Genomic DNA, 18,622 nt, shown 5'->3' with positions numbered 1-18,622 from the left:
AAGCATGTGTACTTTTAAATTTGTATTTGTTGACTGACAAAAGACTTGCTTTGTCACAATTAGGAGCCAAAATCAGCATTCAGATAAATGCATCAACCGGTAATTAAGCGGACAATGCTAGGGTAGACACCCATTGAGGCCAAAACAAAATTATGATTAAAGAAATTAGCTTTTCAGTTTTTGTATCGCCCCACCCCAAAGCAAAATCACATGCCTGTCTCAATTCATTTCGGAAGGGTGAAACTTTTTGCTTCCAGTTTGATAGGACAAATACATCGCGCGGTAAGTATCCCAAATTGCCAATTTTCTAGATCTAAACTTAACGAAAGATTATCGCAGGTGAAATATCTTTCAGATGATGTAAAAAAACTTTCGTCAAAAATGGCTGCTTAAAAAGGAAAAATTTGTCTGTTCGAAAAGCGGAACAAAAAGGGTTTAAATTATTAAGCCCCCAAAATTCTCGAAAGGCTGGACCCTCTCCTTGCAATTGTTCTTATTTGTTTTGGGCCATCAATTTTGCCATCCATTCGACATCTACGCTATATGGTAGAGTGCCCATAAAAACCTTGAACAATTGTTAACAACAATTATAAAAGCCCTTTGAGCATATCTTTGACCTTTTATATATCATCAACTATTTTTAAACTGAGCTCAGCAAACTTCAATTCTACAAGCAGCGATCACTTAAGACAATGAAAACCGCAATTTGCAAGATATAAAAGAAAAACCTTTTCAAATTTAGAAAAAAAAATTTAAAAAAGTGAGAGCGCTTGCATATTGATTCTAATTGACTGTACCTGCTTATTGTGAAGAGCAAAACTGATTGTTCATTAATCGGCTCAAACTGACATGCAGACTGATTACTGCTACGAAAACGTTTGCTTACTGAATACGAATTGAACGAGACTTTTAGTAGACAATATTTATAAATTTATTTTAGCAAGTAGACAATATGGCTAAAATGGAAAAGATTTTCGAAAATAAAAATTAGTATCAGTCACAAGTCTACTTTGAAAAAGAACTAGAAAATCTCATCATGAAATAAAGAAAAAACCAAAATTTCATTAGAAAGCCACTAAATAATTTATAGTAAAATAACCTACCCAATCCTTCTGAGCAGTGTACTCTGGCCTGATGTTTTTTGCCAGTCAACAGATTCAATTCCAGCAGACAACTCTCTATTCCAGCTGCGACCAGACTGTATTTGGTGATAGCTTCAGACCGAGAAAATGTCCTGCAAAGTGCAATCCAAGATCCAACAAACAAAATATATTTTTTCATTTCTATAGAAAATAAGCTTTGCATGGATGTGAAAATTCTTTCAATTCAGATGCCACTTCTTAGTGGGGTAAAAAACGTCATTAGTTTCATGAAATCTCCGGCGAACATCCATAGATTCAGTGGCATGCGCAAAGTTTTCTTGGGGGCGTTTTTTCAATAAGTTTCTGGGGGCGTTTTTTCAATAACTTTCTTGGGGCGTTTTTTCAACTTTCTTGGGGCGTTTTTTCAACTTTCTTGGGGCGTTTTTTCAATAACGTTCTTGGGGCGTTTTTTCAATAACTTTCTTGGGGCGTTTTTTCAATAACTTTCTTGGGGCGTTTTTTCAATAACTTTCTTGGGGCGTTTTTTCAACTTTCTTGGGGCGTTTTTTCAACTTTCTTGGGGCGTTTTTTCAATAACTTTCTTGGCGCGTTTTTTCAATAACTTTCTTGGCGCGTTTTTTCAATAACTTTCTTGGGGCGTTTTTTCAATAACTTTCTTGGGGCGTTTTTTCAATAACTTTCTTGGGGCGTTTTTACAACCAATTTGATTTCCCGAGCTCCCTTAAACCCCATCAAGACCCTATGTTGCCAATTTTTTTTTTAAAAAAAGTCCAACAATTACGTTTTTGAGCACTTTTTGAAAAGTATTGACCAAAAAATCGTTTTTTTTTGGCGCACGCTTTCCCTTAAATTTTAGTTATTGGCGCCACAGGCTCCTTTACGAAAATTCTGGTCTACCTCAACTATTAATAGGTGTCGTTAAAACCCAAACAAGGGACCCTTTCGAAAATTTTGGCAACCAGAATTGATGGGGAGGGCGCGCTTTTCTAGATTGTTTATTTATTTATTTACCTTCGTATATTTTCCAGATCCCTCACTGGCGAAATGACTTGACCTTTTGTCTCATCAGAGTTGGGATTAATGTAAGTGGCCAATTTGGCCCTACACCTCATTCTAGTCTGTGTCTTTCCCCCATTAGAGAGGTTGTAAGAATGGAGCGGGAGACGAATCACTCCTGCAGTTTGAAAGAGGCAAAGATTTCACGATTTATTTCATCATTTAATTAAAAAAATTAGTACGCCTTAATTGTTTTTTTAAACAATTGATATTATAGCGGAAAAATGGGATTTCACGATTTATTTCATTGCTTAGGAAAAACAATTAGCACGCCTTTATTATTTTTTAAAACACAATTGTTTTTTTTTGCGCGCGGAAAAAAACTCAAGAATCAATTTTTAAAAACAGACTTAAGCAATAATCTAAGATTTTCTGGGGGAGGGGGGATCCCTCTCAAAATTAGTAAGTATCGCCTTTAGAAGATTTTTAGGGTCCGTCGGCCAAAAATGGATATCTCAAAATAGTACAAAGGGGGACCCTTTGGGTCGGCAGGGGGTTAAACCCCTGAGGGGGGGGGGGGGGGAGCGAAAAGTGTACCATTCTTTCTTTGTAATTAATAACAATTCATGTTTATACAAGTTATGACAGTATAATGAGCAGAAATCCTCGTCCCTGGTTTTAGTTTTGAAAAACAGGAAAATATCCGATAAGTTGATGAAATATCAAAACAATTAATTCCGTCGGGATATTTTATTAATTTGCAGTTATTGAAAGAACTAATGCTTACAATAAGTTGACCTTATTTAATTTATTGTTAATTCAAATTTAGTTTTAGTTTCATAGCGAAATCCTTGCCCGAGTGAGAGGCTAGTTGTGGTTTGCCCACACAAATAGCCCAGTATGTTTTCTCCACTTCGCCTTTTCTGAACTTCTCATTTAGAAAGTCAGTCGTGTGTTGATTGAGTCCAAACACAATGGCACCTAGAAAAAGGATCTCTTATACTACCCACTCTACTGCAAAGGGGGGAGGGTCGTTACTTGGTAGAAAATTGGCAGATAGTTAACCATTGATTTAGTTAATTAAAGTTGTGGTTGTACAGAGATCTGAAAAAAGATTCCGAAATATTGTTTCAAAACTTACCTTCCATTCGATGTAAATTTCGTTAATTGTTAACAAAACGTCACGAAATTATCAAACCAAAATCTATTTAAAAATCTATAAGCGAAGATCATAACTAATTGACTTGAGAAGGCAAAAACTCTGCAATGAAATTGAATCTTTGCAAAAACAAAACACAACCTGACATAAACAAAAAATGCACTAACCAAAAAGTAAATTTGCAAAACAAAACACAAACTGACATAAACAAAAAAATACACTAACCAAAAAGTAAATTTGCAAAGTTTGCTGTACAATTGGTTAATATAACTGTTCTCAAATGAGTCAGAAACGATAGAAGAAAAATATATTTTTACATCACCAAGAATAATCTAACTATTATGTAAATACTCGCTAAAACGGTAAAACACAGCTGGTTTCATTTAACGGTAAACCGCATAACTGGTTACATAGTAGGCGTTAACAAATCCAAACTTAAGCCTAACTTCGGTATAATGTCTGGATACTTAATTGGAGAATATTTGCAAGAAGTTTAGCATACGATAAGCTCTAAACGAAGAGCAAAAAGTCTGATTATGAGCGGTAGTCGGTAAAGCTGACGACGAAAAGTACCAAACAAACACACATGTGTAAATCAAAAATATCCATTAAAATCTAAAAATATTACTTTTTCACAAGTTGATGCAACATTGAACAAACGATTTTTGCGCTCGATATCTAACCAAACCATTTAAGCGATGCAAACTGTCTGAAGTCTAAAAATCTAGTCTTGGTTTTAATACTTTACCGTCAAATATTTAAAATAATAAAGTTAAATCAAAACTTGAGATCATTATGAATACCTCGAAAAGAAGAATTTGAGTCACAGCATTAGAATAACAAAAACTGAAATAAATCTAAACATCATGGACTAAAAACATCTTCAAGGCAAACCGCACGATGCATAAATGCAAATGAACATAAATAACGGTTTGCCTCTAATCCTCAACGCAACAAGGACCAACCTAACTGCCGTTAAAACAAATGGTTGAGCGCCTGTATTTTTTTTCCATTGGGAATAGAAACAAGCAATTGCGTAATCCACAGAAGTTGTTCACTTGACCGCTCAAAACCTCGATTAGGAAGCGGTATTTATCTAATAGATTCTGTAATTCTACAAAATCCGACTAAAAAGGCTTTAAAAACATCCTTAAGCGTCATGAGCTTCCAAACAACAATTTTACACGTCTTTAGTTTCTAAAAACAATTCCACGATCTCCCGACTTGAAACAATCAAATTTATTGCGTACAAGACTAAATTTTCATATTAATTTTTCGCTATTTATGCTGGATATATATTTCTGATAGAGGCGGAGATAAAACTCGCAAACACAAGCAAGAAAAGTGTGGGCTTAAAAACTGCAAGAAATTTGCAAATGTAAAAAAGCTTCAGCATTAACAAAAATTACCGCCTACGGATTTCGAACCCGCGCTCTTCAGATTTAGAGTCTAATATCTAGAACAGCAGCCACCAATAAAGCAAAAAAAAAACAAATGCTGATAAAACATATGAGCATTACAAAGAACTGAAATTGCAAATCAATTGGGGAATGAAAAAAATATATGCGCTTTTCTGTGCTTTTATTCAAACTTTTGCTTGGAACTTAAGCAGTACAAAATTTTAGCAGGATGCTTGAGAACTGAAACTGCTCATAAGTTTTGTGCTAGATAAATAATCCGAAAATATAGTCCAAACCGGACTTTTTCCAAACTCTACCTTATCATTTTTTGAAAACTATTATGGTTCAAACAAATCAGCAGACCAACTTATTCGACGCAAACAAATCAATCGTGAACAAAAGGATTTTTATACAAAAAATTGGTATGCAAAAAAATCAAGCATGTATGTATGTATGAATGTATATATAAATGCTGGTTAGGGTCAGCGATATCAACACAGAGACGAAGCTGCACTTCGCGAATTCTTGCGAGAACACGACCAAAAATCAGCTCTATGAAGAGAAATAAGAAAAAGTAGAAATAGGCCTTGAATTAGCAAAAATTCGACTCCGTGTCAGATTCGAATCTGCGACCTAGGCCACGGATGCTTGAAACCCCCAAAAACTAGCCACCAATAAGGAAACTGCATATGCTAATAAATTGCCAATTCGATGCAGCAAAAGAAGCATAAATTTCAAAAGACACAATTTTGCATGTATTAAACTGGAGAGCATAAAGCAAAATTATGTATAAATTATGCATTTCAAAAAAAAAATCGAGATACGTTAAGTTGGAAATTTTCTGTTTGTACTGCTGCTGCATAAACCAAAAATGCACCAACCGTGTTAACTTTTTACGAATCAAATGTCAAAGCACATATGACATTATACTGCTACCGCGGCCTACCGATTCAAACGTGCCACCAAAAGTAGCACTTTTATTTGCTACTTAGGTTGAAAAAAAAAACAGTTCATACTTCGCAAGTGTAAATAAGTAGCCGTAAAGATATTCCGTGGATGAAACAAAAAAGCAAAAATAATTTAAAAAAAACAATTCTATCGCATGAAGTTAACAGAAAAATTCTTTAGTTTTGATATGAAACACTTTTGTATTGACAACCTTGAAAGCTCAGGAAACGAAGCTTTGTCAAAAGAAATCCAGTGATCAACAGTTTGAAGGTTATAAAAAATAATCTCACTTAAGGTGCTTAGGGTGCCGAAACTTAAAAAAATTAAACTCTAACAATCTAACAGCAATGAACTGCAAAGCTAACGTAGAAAATACATTTTTCTCGCCCTCTATATTCCGACGATTGAAAATGGGGACGAGCTTTGGATTCGGGTGTATTTGTTTTTAATTTTTTTTTCCACGCAAAATCAGGTACCCCAAATAATCATCGGAATGGGTCGCGTAATTTCGAGCGGGTAAAGCACGCGAGCATGCTTATTATAGAATGATAAGCCATAAAACTTAAGTTTAACTCCAGTTAAACTATTTTCTTAGCACCAATTTTGGAATAAAAACATCAAAAACATCGAAATTTGGTTTTGTTTTACTCATAATTTTTCGACAAAAAACGCTTCTCTCACAACAGTTATTTGACATTAAACAAAAGTCAATTATTTTGGTTCAGCCCATTACGAAAGGCAGAATAACAACCAATTCAACACACTCAAATACGATAGATTTATACTATTTTAGATTAATAAGTCATATTGAATAGAAACTACGAGCGCCGGTTGCGGTGGTTTTTTTTTCGACGCTGCGAAATTTTTTTTGACGTTGTTCGAATCACGACTAAAAGGGCTTTAAAATAATATATATCTCGATCTAATTAAGATAATTAATTGTGGTACCTTAAAAGTGCATGAATTTTGCAAAATGTCGCAAAAAATCACCAAGAACAATAGATTCCATACATTTTCATAATGCCTGATTTTTCACCACAAATAAACAACATATGCTAGTAAAATTGCCTATGATAAAAAGTCTAAAATCTGATTAAATTGAAATATTCCAAAATTGCCACCAAATGAGCACTTTTATCTGCAACGTAGGTCAGAAAAAAAATCGTAATATTACACTACGTTTTGCTGGTGTAAAAATAAGGGCATAGCTCCTGAATCACTGAGAAAACTTCTACTCCATGGACAAACCTCATCCCAAACAATTGCATAATACCTGTTTTTATCAAACAAAAACTAGCCACCAATGAACCGCATGTGTAAAAAAAACGGATCTCACGTCTTTATAAAAGAAGATTAAAATAGGAAATACTGAAAAAATACTTGAAAATCTGACTAATTTGGAAGTCGACAAAACAAAGCCATTCAATTTTTCGTTCAAGTCGTATATATTCTCCAACTGCGCTCTAGGGAGAAAAGGATCATACCGGAGAGTTATCCCATGCTTAACGCTAGAGAGGCTAAATCGATTTGCTGTTTCTCTTTTCTGGCAAAGAATCTCTCAATTAATAATAAACGTAGAACTTTGAAGGGCTGTCCAGCAATCTAAGCAGTCCGTTTCTATTATTTTCCCACATGCCAGACTGAGTAATTAAAATGATCGGAGCTCTTTTTTTGTGACTCAAGGTCGCTTTTTTTGCGTATAGACCTTTCACGTGGTACCACTATGGCAGCCGAAATCGGTCGTCAGACTGTGGTAAGCCTGAAGCTAGAGATCGAGTGAAAGCTCGTCCTTACACGTTAGCGTTGCCATGGCAAGTAATCGAATACACGCTCTGACAATTTTAAAACGAACACCTTACCACTATGCCGAGAGCCTATTAACAGCTTTTTTGAAATATCTCTAAATATTTCCTTCCATAGGTACCAAGTAAAGAAAATCCCCCCTCTGTAGTAATGAAACGTAAATTAGAAGCGAATTTTATACCTTCTTACGATATTCTCGCCTTTCGAGAAAGCGGAAATAGAGATCCTCAACTTTTTCACCGATTCAAGTACAGAATGGTCAATTGGAAATGTATCTTCATGAATGTGCAGCTGACTTAATGATAAAGGTTTGGATTTTGGCAACTGAAATAATTATTCGCCGAGTTAGGCCTTCGGCCTGTTTCGTTGACTTCTTGGTCTCAATGTTTCGATTGTATAAGTATATTCTCACCAGACACGTCTTGGTCCAGTCTGTGAACAACTTTCATCATCTTCGGCACTTCATCGTCTCCACCTCCTCTTCCCCCTTTGATCTTGCCGGTCTTCTTCAGCAGAAACAACATCCGGTCAGCCATACTGTCCATACTAAACATATTCATCGAAATCGACGACATTTAGTCAGTCTCATCATTTTATCCCCTTTCCTCAGTTTTTGGTCTCATATGTGTAGGATATATATTATATAACACGAAGTTTTTTCTAGCTAATTAAGTGGAGAAGCATTCTTTGTTAGAAATTACTAACAAAATTTTATTGAAGAAAACTTAGCGAGAAAATATTCATTAAAGACGATAATTGTGAAAAAGCATCGCTTTTATACCAGTTGGTTCAAAATATCACACCAAAGGGGCAGTGGTATTCCAATATGATAACTGTTTAAATGAAACAAGAAAACTCCAGTTAATTCATTCAAGTTTGAATGTTTACCTGTATTTGAGACCTGCTCCATCTTGCACTGCCAACCCGGGAGGTTTATTGAATGCCACCATGTCTTTCGAACAGAACACTACGTTGTTCAGAAGAAGCTGACCTAGACCAAAAATAACAATATATTTCAATAATATCTCTAACTAATTCCCCGTCTTTCAAAATGGGGGGGATTCGTAACTAGGCAAAATTCACGTGCTTAGCCGCTGAATTGATTTCTAAATAGGTTTTAAATCCAAATGCTCAGAATTTGATATGAAGATATCGGTATTATCATTTAAGCAAAATTTGTGTTTCCATTTGATGTCTACGACAGTTATAACTAAAACGCATGCTTAAAAATCTACTACATTGCAATTGATTAATTTTTCAATGCTCCGGTTCATTTCATCTCCGTTATTATATTTCAAAACTAAGAAACACTGCAGTCGGAACCATCGGTGGCAATAATTTTTCTTTTTTTTGTAATATATCGTCTACTCTGTACATGCATCTTCCTCTTCTGTTCTCCACTGGGGCAGAAATCCCGCCCGCAAATGAGCAGTCATCATCTTATTAGTCATCCGCCCACCAAACTCATTCTTGTCCCTGTAAACATTATAACTTTCTTCCATTATCCCACATTTTGCTTCGAAAATTAACACTTTTTCTGCTGAAACTATATTGGAAAGTGAGTATTAACACAAGCTACGCTTGTGTAAAGACGTTGCAGTGGCGCGAATACGACAATTGAGAATTTTGAGGTGAGATACGCTGGTTTTTTTTATTATTTGGCATCTCTTTCTTCTTGAGTTTTGATATCCAAAATGTTCTGATTTCCAAAAAAAAGAGCTCAGTTCAACAAAAATTTAGACGTTTCAAGTAATTTATGGAAAGATTTTTCTGGCCATCTTTTGAAGCGAATAAAAAAGCAAGAACCTAGAACGTGATATGATAAAACAGAACTATTGAATTGATCTTTGCACCCTCATTGATTCACAAACGGATAGTACACTTCCAAAAATTCTTCCTGAAGGATTGATTTTGAAAAAAAAATAGGAAAAAGAACAAAAAGAGGAAATACTGAGTATGAGACAGGACCTTTTCTCCAGCTGCAGTTGGTCTCTTCTCGTGGTGACCAAATTGAGACGATTGGGGTAATGTTTCAACTTGGGTGGAAGTTGACTGGTATGTCGGACAGGCGCAACTGGTATCAGGTCTTCGTTTTGGAAGGATGTTGAGTATCTGTCCTGAACAAAATTATACAAAAATTCGAGATAGAACAATAACGTGAGAGGAAAATTCGTAACAGGCGACAATTCGTAACCGTAGATTAAGCGCGGAACACTGATTCATGCGCAGTATTCCTTTCGTGCCGCATGTAAGCGCTGCGGAGCGAAGCGGAGTAAGCGTATTCTACTTGCCAATACCTTGTTACGAATTGTCGCCCTAAACAATACACATCAAAAATTCAAATTTGTACATCTCAAAATTTCAAAAAAAAAAAAAAAACGAAACGGTGGATTTCTGGCGGGAAGGGGCGGTGGAAACCCTCTTTTCTCTACATTTCAGACTCTTTCAGAGCTACCTTCACTCATAAACTGAAATTGAAGAGGGAGAACAAATAAACTTTGTAACATAGCCAACAGACAGGTGTTAATGGACGTTAAAATAAACAGAAAAATAAACTGCCTTGTTTTTTAAAAAAATTTTCAACTTTCAAATACATGGCCTTAAATTTCTTTGAATTCATGATTGACACTTTGTTGATAAAATTAACCCAATTTGATAAAAATGAATCAATAAGTAAATTTTTTAATTTGCTAGGAAATCTGAAAATTAAGTTCCACTTTCGAAACTAGAGGTCGCTCACGTTTTTCGTGGCCTTTAATCTTTTGCCTTTCGATAATAGAGCTGACTTTCTTTAAAGCAAAGAAATGAAGTGAACTGAAAGAGAAATCAAAAGTCAAACCGCGAGAAAGTAAACTTGAGCCAACAAACTTGAGAAAAAAAATCATCAAGACCTTTATGAGAGTCTATTATACGTTCATCGACTCGTTACAAAGTGACCAAAAACAGCCTTTGTGATTCAAATCCGAAGGTCAAAATGTTTACGAAAACATGATCCTCCGCCTCTCAAGAATCATAGTCATAATAGACCTGATCCTGGTAAGACAGTTCAATATGTATATATGAATTTTTTCTCTTTGAAATAACATATGCCATGAAAAAAGAAGGCATGCTTCTAAGTTCTCGTTAAAAAAAATTGAAAATAGATAAAAGAGTGCGTGCAGGGATATTAGCCTACTGTATTAAAACACTGAACTCCTAACTTTATATACTTAAACATCCAAAACTTTTCTCAGTAGCGGCGAAAAATGATAGTTCAACTGTTATCGTCACGTTTTTTAGGCGAAGAATTCTTTCTTTTAGTGTCATAACGAAAACCCAATATGACTTTTATAACAACAAAAAATCGATACCTACTTCCTCCAATAAACAGTCCGATACATTGTTTCTTTCTGCAAGTCCACCTTCTTGACTTTTCAGCGGTGGCAACCCGGATCCCAAAGTTTGCTGGATCCGTTTTCTTCTCAGAACTAGTGTGACCCTTTTGGGGTCTCTTTACTTATTCCGCCCATATTTGTTTTAAAACACCTGACTGCCAAGTTTAACACGATATTAAACTATAATTTGGCGACGCACCTAATTCCAATTAATCAGAGTCTTACATTTTTAATTTTCTGGTTTCATTTTTTGAAATTCGCGAATTTGGACTGAATAAGAAAAAAGACCCCCCTTTTGCAGACCTGAGGGGGGCTCTGAATGCTCCACTTCGAGGAACCAAATTGTAACTTTTGGAGTACACGCTGCTCATTGTTTCAAACTCAATTACGAGTTAATCACGAAATCTGCCAATCCATAAATGGAAATCTTAAAAACAAGATACATATTACTATTTTAGTTAACAGCCGCAAAGTATATGCTAGCTATGCTAGGACATACTAGGAAACCTCTACGCTATTCCCAGCTTATGAAAGCATGTAAATTTTTAGGTTAAGTTTAAGCAGGCTTCGATTTTTTTGAAACAGCGATTAAATTAAACAGATTTTAGACTTTTTGCTCCGACTTTCGAAGAAAACGAAATATATTTTTTTACACCTTAATGATCGATTACCCAATCAAAAGAAGCCATGAAAATGAAAAACAAATGAAAACACTATAAAGACAACATCCTGACCAGAATAACAAAAGTAATTTGCCCCTTAACTTTCCTGCAATCTGATTGGCCAATTCTCTCATCCACTCCTTAAAACTCACCTAGGCGTAACAAACAACAAAAGTACTTCAGTTAATTCCATTCAACTTAAGAGGCAATCAATCATATCAGACACTTTTTTTTGACAATTCAACATCCAGTGGAAATACAATACTTATTTCCCAGTACTCTGGAAGTGGTAATTTAAAATCACTTATCCACTTAATTTGGGAAACATACCAATTAGCATACCTTGTTAAGTTGCCAAAAATTCCCTCAGGCAAAATTCAATTGTTTTGTTCCTAGTTGTAATAAAATTACTCAAAAATTTTTCCTCATTCTGGTCATTTAATTAATCACATAAACGAGTATAAATAAGATCTAATACTAAATTTATTGAAAATTTAATTAGATCTCCAAAAATCAAATATTTTATCAAATTTAGCACAAAATAATTATCAAATTTCAAACACTCTTCTCCGAAAAAAAATGGAGCGTTAAATAGTTTTCATAAACGGCTATCTTTGGACATATTTCTCCAAAACCAGTTCTTAAATAACCTTCAATAAAACCAACTTCATTATTTTTTTAAATCGACGAAACAAAAAGCGAAGTTTACAAAAAAGCGGAAAAAATGTGCGATTTTCCTGTTTCTCAGTCTAACTTTTATTTTAACCGGGAGCAAATCGAATGCATAGCCGAAGTCATGTTTCAAAGCGGCGACGTCGACAGACTTACTCGATTTTTATGGACCCTTCCAAGTACAGAACTAATACACGGGTCCGAAGTGGTTATGAAAAGCCGAGCAGTTGTCGCTTTTCACACTCGAAACTTCAGAGAGCTATACACTCTATTGGAGACTTATAGTTTCAGTTTGAAAAACCACGACTTGCTTCAAGACGTGTGGTATAAAGCTCATTATTACGAAGCCGAGAAAATACGAGGTCGAGCACTCGGCGCTGTCGATAAGTACCGAATACGGCGGAAATTTCCACTTCCTAAAACTATTTGGGACGGCGAGGAAACAATTTACTGTTTCAAAGAGAAGTCAAGAAACAAATTGAAGGAAAGCTACAAGAAAAATAAGTACCCCACACCTGAAGAGAAGAAAGCGCTGGCTAAAAACTCTGGATTGACTTTGACTCAAGTTAGCAACTGGTTTAAGAACCGCAGACAAAGAGACAGAACGCCACACAAAAGGTGAGAATGGGCTTTAAAAAATTTCAAACCATGCAAAAAAAATGCAACAACAAAAAAATTGATTCAAAATCCAACATCTAAAATCCCTTTTTGTACAGTAGATATCAATTTGAAGCTCAAGCTAGAATAATGGACAGAAAAATAGCAATAGAAGTACCAGTTGCTTGGAATAAAAATTTCAAAAATAAATGCTTTGTAAAAAAAACTTTATCGAAAACTTCTAAATGCCGTGACTAAAAAAGCCCAAAAAGTGCAACTACCGTAGAAACCGGGTTCTCCTGCCACGGATATTTAACACTGTTCTTTTTTCAGCGGTGACGGAAATAGTGACAGCGAAGATGAAATCACAATAGACCACAAGGGCAAATTCATTTCCCTCAAACATCACGCAAATAACCCACAAACAACTACAAATCAACAACATCTAAACAGCAGTATCTCATTTTCATCGACAAACATAAACAACAAATCGTCTTCACTGAATATTAATGTGAGTGAAAACGGGTCAAACACAAAACGAAACCTTAGTTCATCAAATTCAAGTCACACTTTTGGAAAAAACAAACGAAATAATGATGTAAATACTGAAAATATTCCGAAGAAAATGAGCGGAACTCACGTCAAAAACGAAACTTCATCATTCTTTGCGAGAGCCCATGCAATTTCACCATCCCGAAACTCGGATACAATATTTCTGAACACAGCCAATACTGGAGTCAATTATCCGGCAGCTCTTGGGTTGTTTGCTTCAAACGGTAATGTTACTAATTCTGGAAAACAATTGAGTGAATTTGTTCCTTCCGGGACTAATTTTGGATCAGTGCTGGCTGGAAGCGGAATGAGTCCCTATCATAACGCTGCAACTGCGGCGTATCTCCAGTCATTTGCCAAAAACTGATACTTGCAAAACTGCTGAGAAAACTATGGAGTATAATACTGAGAGCAATAAACATATTGTATATTCGATATCGCACAATTATATCACAAATTAAGTAAATCATAATAATTTATCTTTTATAATCCTTTAAAACTTATAATTCTTCTCTAAAAATCAAGTCAAGCCAACTGTAATCCAGACAGTGGCAAGGGCAGGAATTATTTGACAAAGGGGCGGAATTTGAAAAACAAAAATTTTATTAGGCCAGCGATTTCCAGTTTTTTGAGTTCTACCAAAAGGTTCTAATTAATATAAGTAGCACAAAATTTTCTTTGTCTCAAGGTCAATTATTTGAGGAATAGATTTTTTGATTGAAAAAAGCTCTTTTGAGCTGATTCGCAATATTTGGAACAAACAAAAGGTTGGACGTGCGCTCCACGAAATAAGTTTCGACCCCCTGCCAACCCAAAGGGTCCCCCTTTGGTACTTTTTAAGAAATCCATTTTTGGCCGACCGACCCTAAAATTTTTCTAAAGGCGCCAATATATACTAAGTTTGAGGAGGGAGCGCGCGCTGAAAAATCGCGATTTTTTGGTCAAAATTTTCCAAAAAGTGCTTAAAAACGCCAGAAAATTTGCGGCGCAGAAAATTTGGCCAAAACAGGGACTAAACTGTCCTTAGGGAGCGCTCGAAAAATCAATTCGGTTGACCTAGAAAAAAAGGTCGACAAAATTTTCGAACAATTTTTTGAAAATCCGCCCCCCCCCCTCGAGAAAATCCTGGATCCGCCCCTGTCTAAACCCATACTCGCTAAAGCATAGCCGTTCGGTTGCTACCAGTGTTATCAGGATTCAATGCTAGTAGTTCTGTGAAACATTCCTCATCAGATCCCAAACGGGCATGACCGTTTGGTTGCTATGCACTTAAATGGTTTTAATTTCAAATTAGTTTTTTATTTATGTTAAAATTGTTCTGCGGCGAAGAATTGTCGCTATTGTGAATGCTAAAAATGGTTTATTGCGACCAATATTTGATAGCGACCAATTTTCTCATCACGACACGCCTTATACACTAACTTATCCCCCACAACTTCTTATAAAAAAACAGGCAGCAATGAAGCTTAGGTTAAAAAAAATGAACTCGCATTATAACACAAGCGTTTCCTTGGACAATAAGCTCAAATTAATTAACTGGTGTAGAACAGTTAGCTATTCGCTGGTGGCGTGCATTTCCAACAGTGCCTAAGGATTTCTCAAGAATTGGCTCTTTTTGTTCCGACTTTCGAAGAAAGCGCAGAATATCTATACTTGGTGTGGTTTTTTTATTCCGACAATTTTTTACTTGTTAACTAAGCGTTTTTGACGATTTATTTTTTGAAACATCTGAAAGCTATTGTTGTCCTAGCCTCAAATTTAAAAAAGATATTTCACCTGTGCTCATTTTTCGTAAAGTTACGGCGTTTGAAAATTGCTAATTTGGCCATTTTAGGATAATTGAAGAGCGATATATTGCGAACTTATAGCACGCTTAAGAGGCAAATTATCGCATTCCATTGAGGCCAGCCTTTTAATCCTATTATCACAATACGAGACGCTAAACGCACCCTTAGTGTTTTACAGCGTATGGGGGATAAAACATAAAAAATCTTTTTTTTCTCAATTATTTTGTCAATTATTCGACCACAAAAAAATTCAAATTAAGTGCAGTCGGAACAATAAGGACTTTGCCTTGATATACGAGCCGTCTTCTTAACTTCGAAGGTGTTTTTTACCATTATCAGTTTCTTCAAAATACACCTCAATTGCTACAATTTGTTACTTTGTAATGACAAGGAAGATGCAGGAACCCTAATTAGTTAAGTTTACAAAGAAAAAGTTGATGGTATCAAAACATCTGTTAAAAACAAAGATTTGAGCTATTTTCACCCATAATAATTTTTTGAACATAATGTGGGTCGTTCAATCCCTGAATATCGTTCGTTAATCAGATTTAATGCAAAAACCTGCAATTTTTGAGCTGTTTTTTTACGCAATGATGAGAAATTCAAATGGGTCGCATCTTCACTGAGAATGGAATTCAAAGGTGTCTTGCATGTCCTAGAAACACAAAATACGGCAGTAAACATATTCTGGAACCTGGTTACCATGGTGTCCACAACTAGATACTGTCGTCTATGTTCATTTTTTCCGGCCTTTATTAACAATCGCTGAAAAATAATGAGTGCGTGCTTCATTTTTTCCTTGATATTCAATAATCATCAAGACTGGAAGTCTAATCAATTTAGTGAAAACTCTTCAATTCACCTCAAATTATTTTTTTAAATTGCCATTCCTAATTTGTTTAGCTGATACTGCGCGACTGCAAATCGAGAGTTCCTTAAAAAACAGCACAATGCACTATTCATGTTTTAAGACTGATATCATTCATTTTGTTTTTGTCATTGCGTAAGACGTTAATCAACAAAACTGATGAAAGTAACATTTGCCCAAAATGACGTTACATACGGTTTTCAGAAACTGTTCGATATAAGCACCCAACTTGCGAGTTTTATAGTATTATACTAACACTAGGTGTTATGGATGCAATTAAAGGTACAATTTCAAATTCAATTATTCCTCCTAAAGATTATCGGATAATCATTGCCGCCTCTTAACTAGGTGGCGGGAATTAGAAAGAACGGCCCGTTAAGTCCATTCTGCACATGCTTGTATATAGTACGGACTCCCTATTGATAAGCTTATTCTACTTTTTGACTTCAAAATAGGATTGCAAACTTTGAAAACAGCGGGTTTACTAAATCTCTATTACTGCACAAAAGAAATGGAAAACTTTGATACTAACACACACACACACAAAAAAAATATATATATTTCCGAAAAAAATCATTATTTGATCTAATTATAATTTTAATCAGATCATAAAAATGAGATGGATGGAATTACTCTCGAAGATTGTTAGGATCGGTGATAGTCACAAACTAGGAACTAGCAAAATCAGCTCAAATTTAGTTTCGATTGTCAGCATGAAAAATAGTAAATAATATTTTTTCAATGAATCATGTAACGTCTTTTGTTTTGATAGACACAAAACCGTTGACTTGCGAAAATCAGTTATAAGTTTTGGATAACAATTGCTGTGTATTACACATTTAACTTGCTAGATTGCTTTTCATTCACTCATTTATTAAATCAATTGACCATCACAATCTATAAAATCTCTCGTAATGCAAAACAATTTCTACAAACGTTTTTGTCCCCAGTATTAGTTTGGTTGTGCGTTTTAACTAACAAAATAGTTGAAGTCAACGTATAATATTTCCCAAGTATAAATTTTTTCACTTTGGCTCACAAGTAATCAAGCAATCAGATCGCGTTACAAATATATGCAAAAATATTTCAAATAATTACTAATTTTGCACTTTAGGGGTAAAAACAAGTCACTAGCTATTTTGAAAATAAGTGACTTTAATATTATTGTAATTATCCCCATAGTAGCAGTTTTTATGCTCTATTCTTTGTGACATGCAAAAATTGAGATATAGTAACAAACATATAGAATTCGACAAAACGCTATTTTTTTTTCCAAAAAATAGAAACGCTTTCTTTCTTGCAGAAAATCCTAATTACTAAATTTAAAAATGCAGTGATAAAATGTAAGGAGACAAAATCTTGATTTACAAAACTTTCCAAGACAAATTAGGCTAAATTAAGAAATTCAACTCCCAATTCTAAAATCTCTCGAGAAGTTTGACAGGAAATTGGTTCTACCATTCTTAACTTTGAGATGTTATTAGCAAATGACACCCAGTTAGTACAAGTTATAACTGAAATTATCGAGTTAAATGGGTAAAAACGACCCCCTCTCCAAGGAAATCAACTCACTGATGTGAACATGAGAATATACGAAGGGTAGATTAGAGATGTGAACAAATTTGCTAATTTTGGGTGAGAATAAACGCAACAGGGGTTGAGGTGGATATCTTATCAGATCCAGCTATTTGTAAGGTCATTAACGCATCGTTGAGTTTTGACATGCATGCCAGGGGTAACAATTTGGAAGGATTGATGAGGTAAAAAATACATGTGGAAGATAGTCATTTGAACGCAAAAAAGAAATATTTCAATTTAGTAATATTTGAATTAGTGACCAATGTTCTGATTTGGAGTAAAAAGAGAGTTTTTCAAAAAAGGAGAGTTTGCAACATCTAACTGTTTGTGGCAAAAATATGATATCAAAACAAAAAAATGTTCAAGGTAGACTTTATTGTCCAAAAAACCTTATTTGATAACTTCAGAAAATTATTTACAATTTTCGTAGAATCACACACCAATTTCCATCGTCATAATAGCTGTCAACAATTTCAACATTCGAACATGCTTCAACACACAACTGTTCCAATTCTCCTTTCAAAAACAAATGATAAAATCGATAATACGTTTCCATTTTGTTCATAATTTCTGAACTTTGTTGACTTTTCTTCACATTTTGAGGTTTTTTAGAAAACGGAACAAATAAATCTTGTTGCATAAACTCTGTTCTGTTCACGTGATAATCAATTGTTTTTTCTTCTTTTTCTTCAGTATTTTCGGTCAAATTAACACTCAATTCTTCATTTCTTTTCGTTGAAATATATTTCGATTGTTCATTATTCACTTTTTGTTCCATAGCCCAAACATAAATCAAAGCTTTTCCACCTGTATTCAATATTCTGACAATTTCACGTATTGCAGCTTTTCTTCTATCCAATGTAGATAAATGGTGAATAACTGCGATTGATATTGCATGATCACAACTGTTGTTACGTAATGGTGTTTTAAGACAATCTGACGCCATGACTTGGAAGCCCCTTGCGGCACAGATATCGATAAGGCCGAAACTGTTGTCGAGGCCGATCTAAACATTGGCATCCGGTTGTCATAAAAACCTCAAAACTTTGAAAAACCTGTAAAACTTTTAAAAACCTTCAAAACCCTCAAAACTTAGAAAAAATCAAGCAGGCTATCGCATTTC

At 34.9% G+C, this 18,622-nt stretch overlaps 4 protein-coding genes across 6 annotated transcripts in view; 1 reads left to right on the top strand and 3 right to left on the bottom strand.

The window, feature by feature from the left end:
- Positions 1-18,622, bottom strand: part of LOC134853315 (vacuolar-sorting protein SNF8-like) — a 340,685-nt gene that overhangs the window by 25,696 nt on the left and 296,367 nt on the right. The gene's annotated exons all lie outside the window — the stretch shown is intronic.
- The window catches only part of LOC134853314 (pseudouridylate synthase RPUSD4, mitochondrial-like), a 315,381-nt gene that overhangs the window by 392 nt on the left and 296,367 nt on the right, over positions 1-18,622 (bottom strand). The window contains exons 2-10 of one of the 3 annotated variants that reach the window (XM_063869285.1): positions 11,078-11,212; positions 10,764-10,878; positions 9,378-9,526; positions 8,785-8,885; positions 8,298-8,400; positions 7,822-7,955; positions 2,955-3,080; positions 2,115-2,277; positions 1,104-1,234 (exon numbers count right to left, since the gene is read on the bottom strand). In XM_063869285.1, the coding sequence (XP_063725355.1) occupies positions 1,104-1,234; positions 2,115-2,277; positions 2,955-3,080; positions 7,822-7,955; positions 8,298-8,400; positions 8,785-8,885; positions 9,378-9,526; positions 10,764-10,878; positions 11,078-11,154 (1,099 nt within the window). In that variant the 5' untranslated portion in view covers positions 11,155-11,212. Of the gene's footprint in view, positions 1-1,103; positions 1,235-2,114; positions 2,278-2,954; positions 3,081-7,821; positions 7,956-8,297; positions 8,401-8,784; positions 8,886-9,377; positions 9,527-10,149; positions 10,263-10,763; positions 10,888-11,077; positions 11,213-18,622 lie in introns of those variants that run through there. The other 2 variants (XM_063869284.1, XM_063869287.1) reach the window with 2 other exon arrangements.
- Positions 11,546-13,830, top strand: LOC134853015 (homeobox protein six1-like). The gene is made up of 2 exons (XM_063868928.1): positions 11,546-12,735; positions 13,048-13,830. The coding sequence occupies exons 1-2, from the start codon at positions 12,170-12,172 to the stop codon at positions 13,631-13,633; spliced, it is 1,152 nt and encodes a 383-aa protein (XP_063724998.1). The 5' UTR covers positions 11,546-12,169; the 3' UTR covers positions 13,634-13,830.
- Positions 17,873-18,485, bottom strand: LOC134853316 (alkylated DNA repair protein alkB homolog 8-like). The gene has a single exon (XM_063869290.1). It carries the CDS (start codon positions 18,443-18,445, stop codon positions 17,915-17,917), a length of 531 nt encoding a protein of 176 aa, XP_063725360.1. The 5' UTR covers positions 18,446-18,485; the 3' UTR covers positions 17,873-17,914.

Source organism: Symsagittifera roscoffensis, chromosome 8 (assembly GCF_963678635.1).
Source record: "Symsagittifera roscoffensis chromosome 8, txSymRosc1.1, whole genome shotgun sequence".
Taxonomy (NCBI): Eukaryota; Metazoa; Xenacoelomorpha; order Acoela; family Convolutidae; genus Symsagittifera; species Symsagittifera roscoffensis.
Note: the sequence above shows the minus strand (reverse complement) of the source record. Positions and strands in the feature narration are given on the sequence as shown.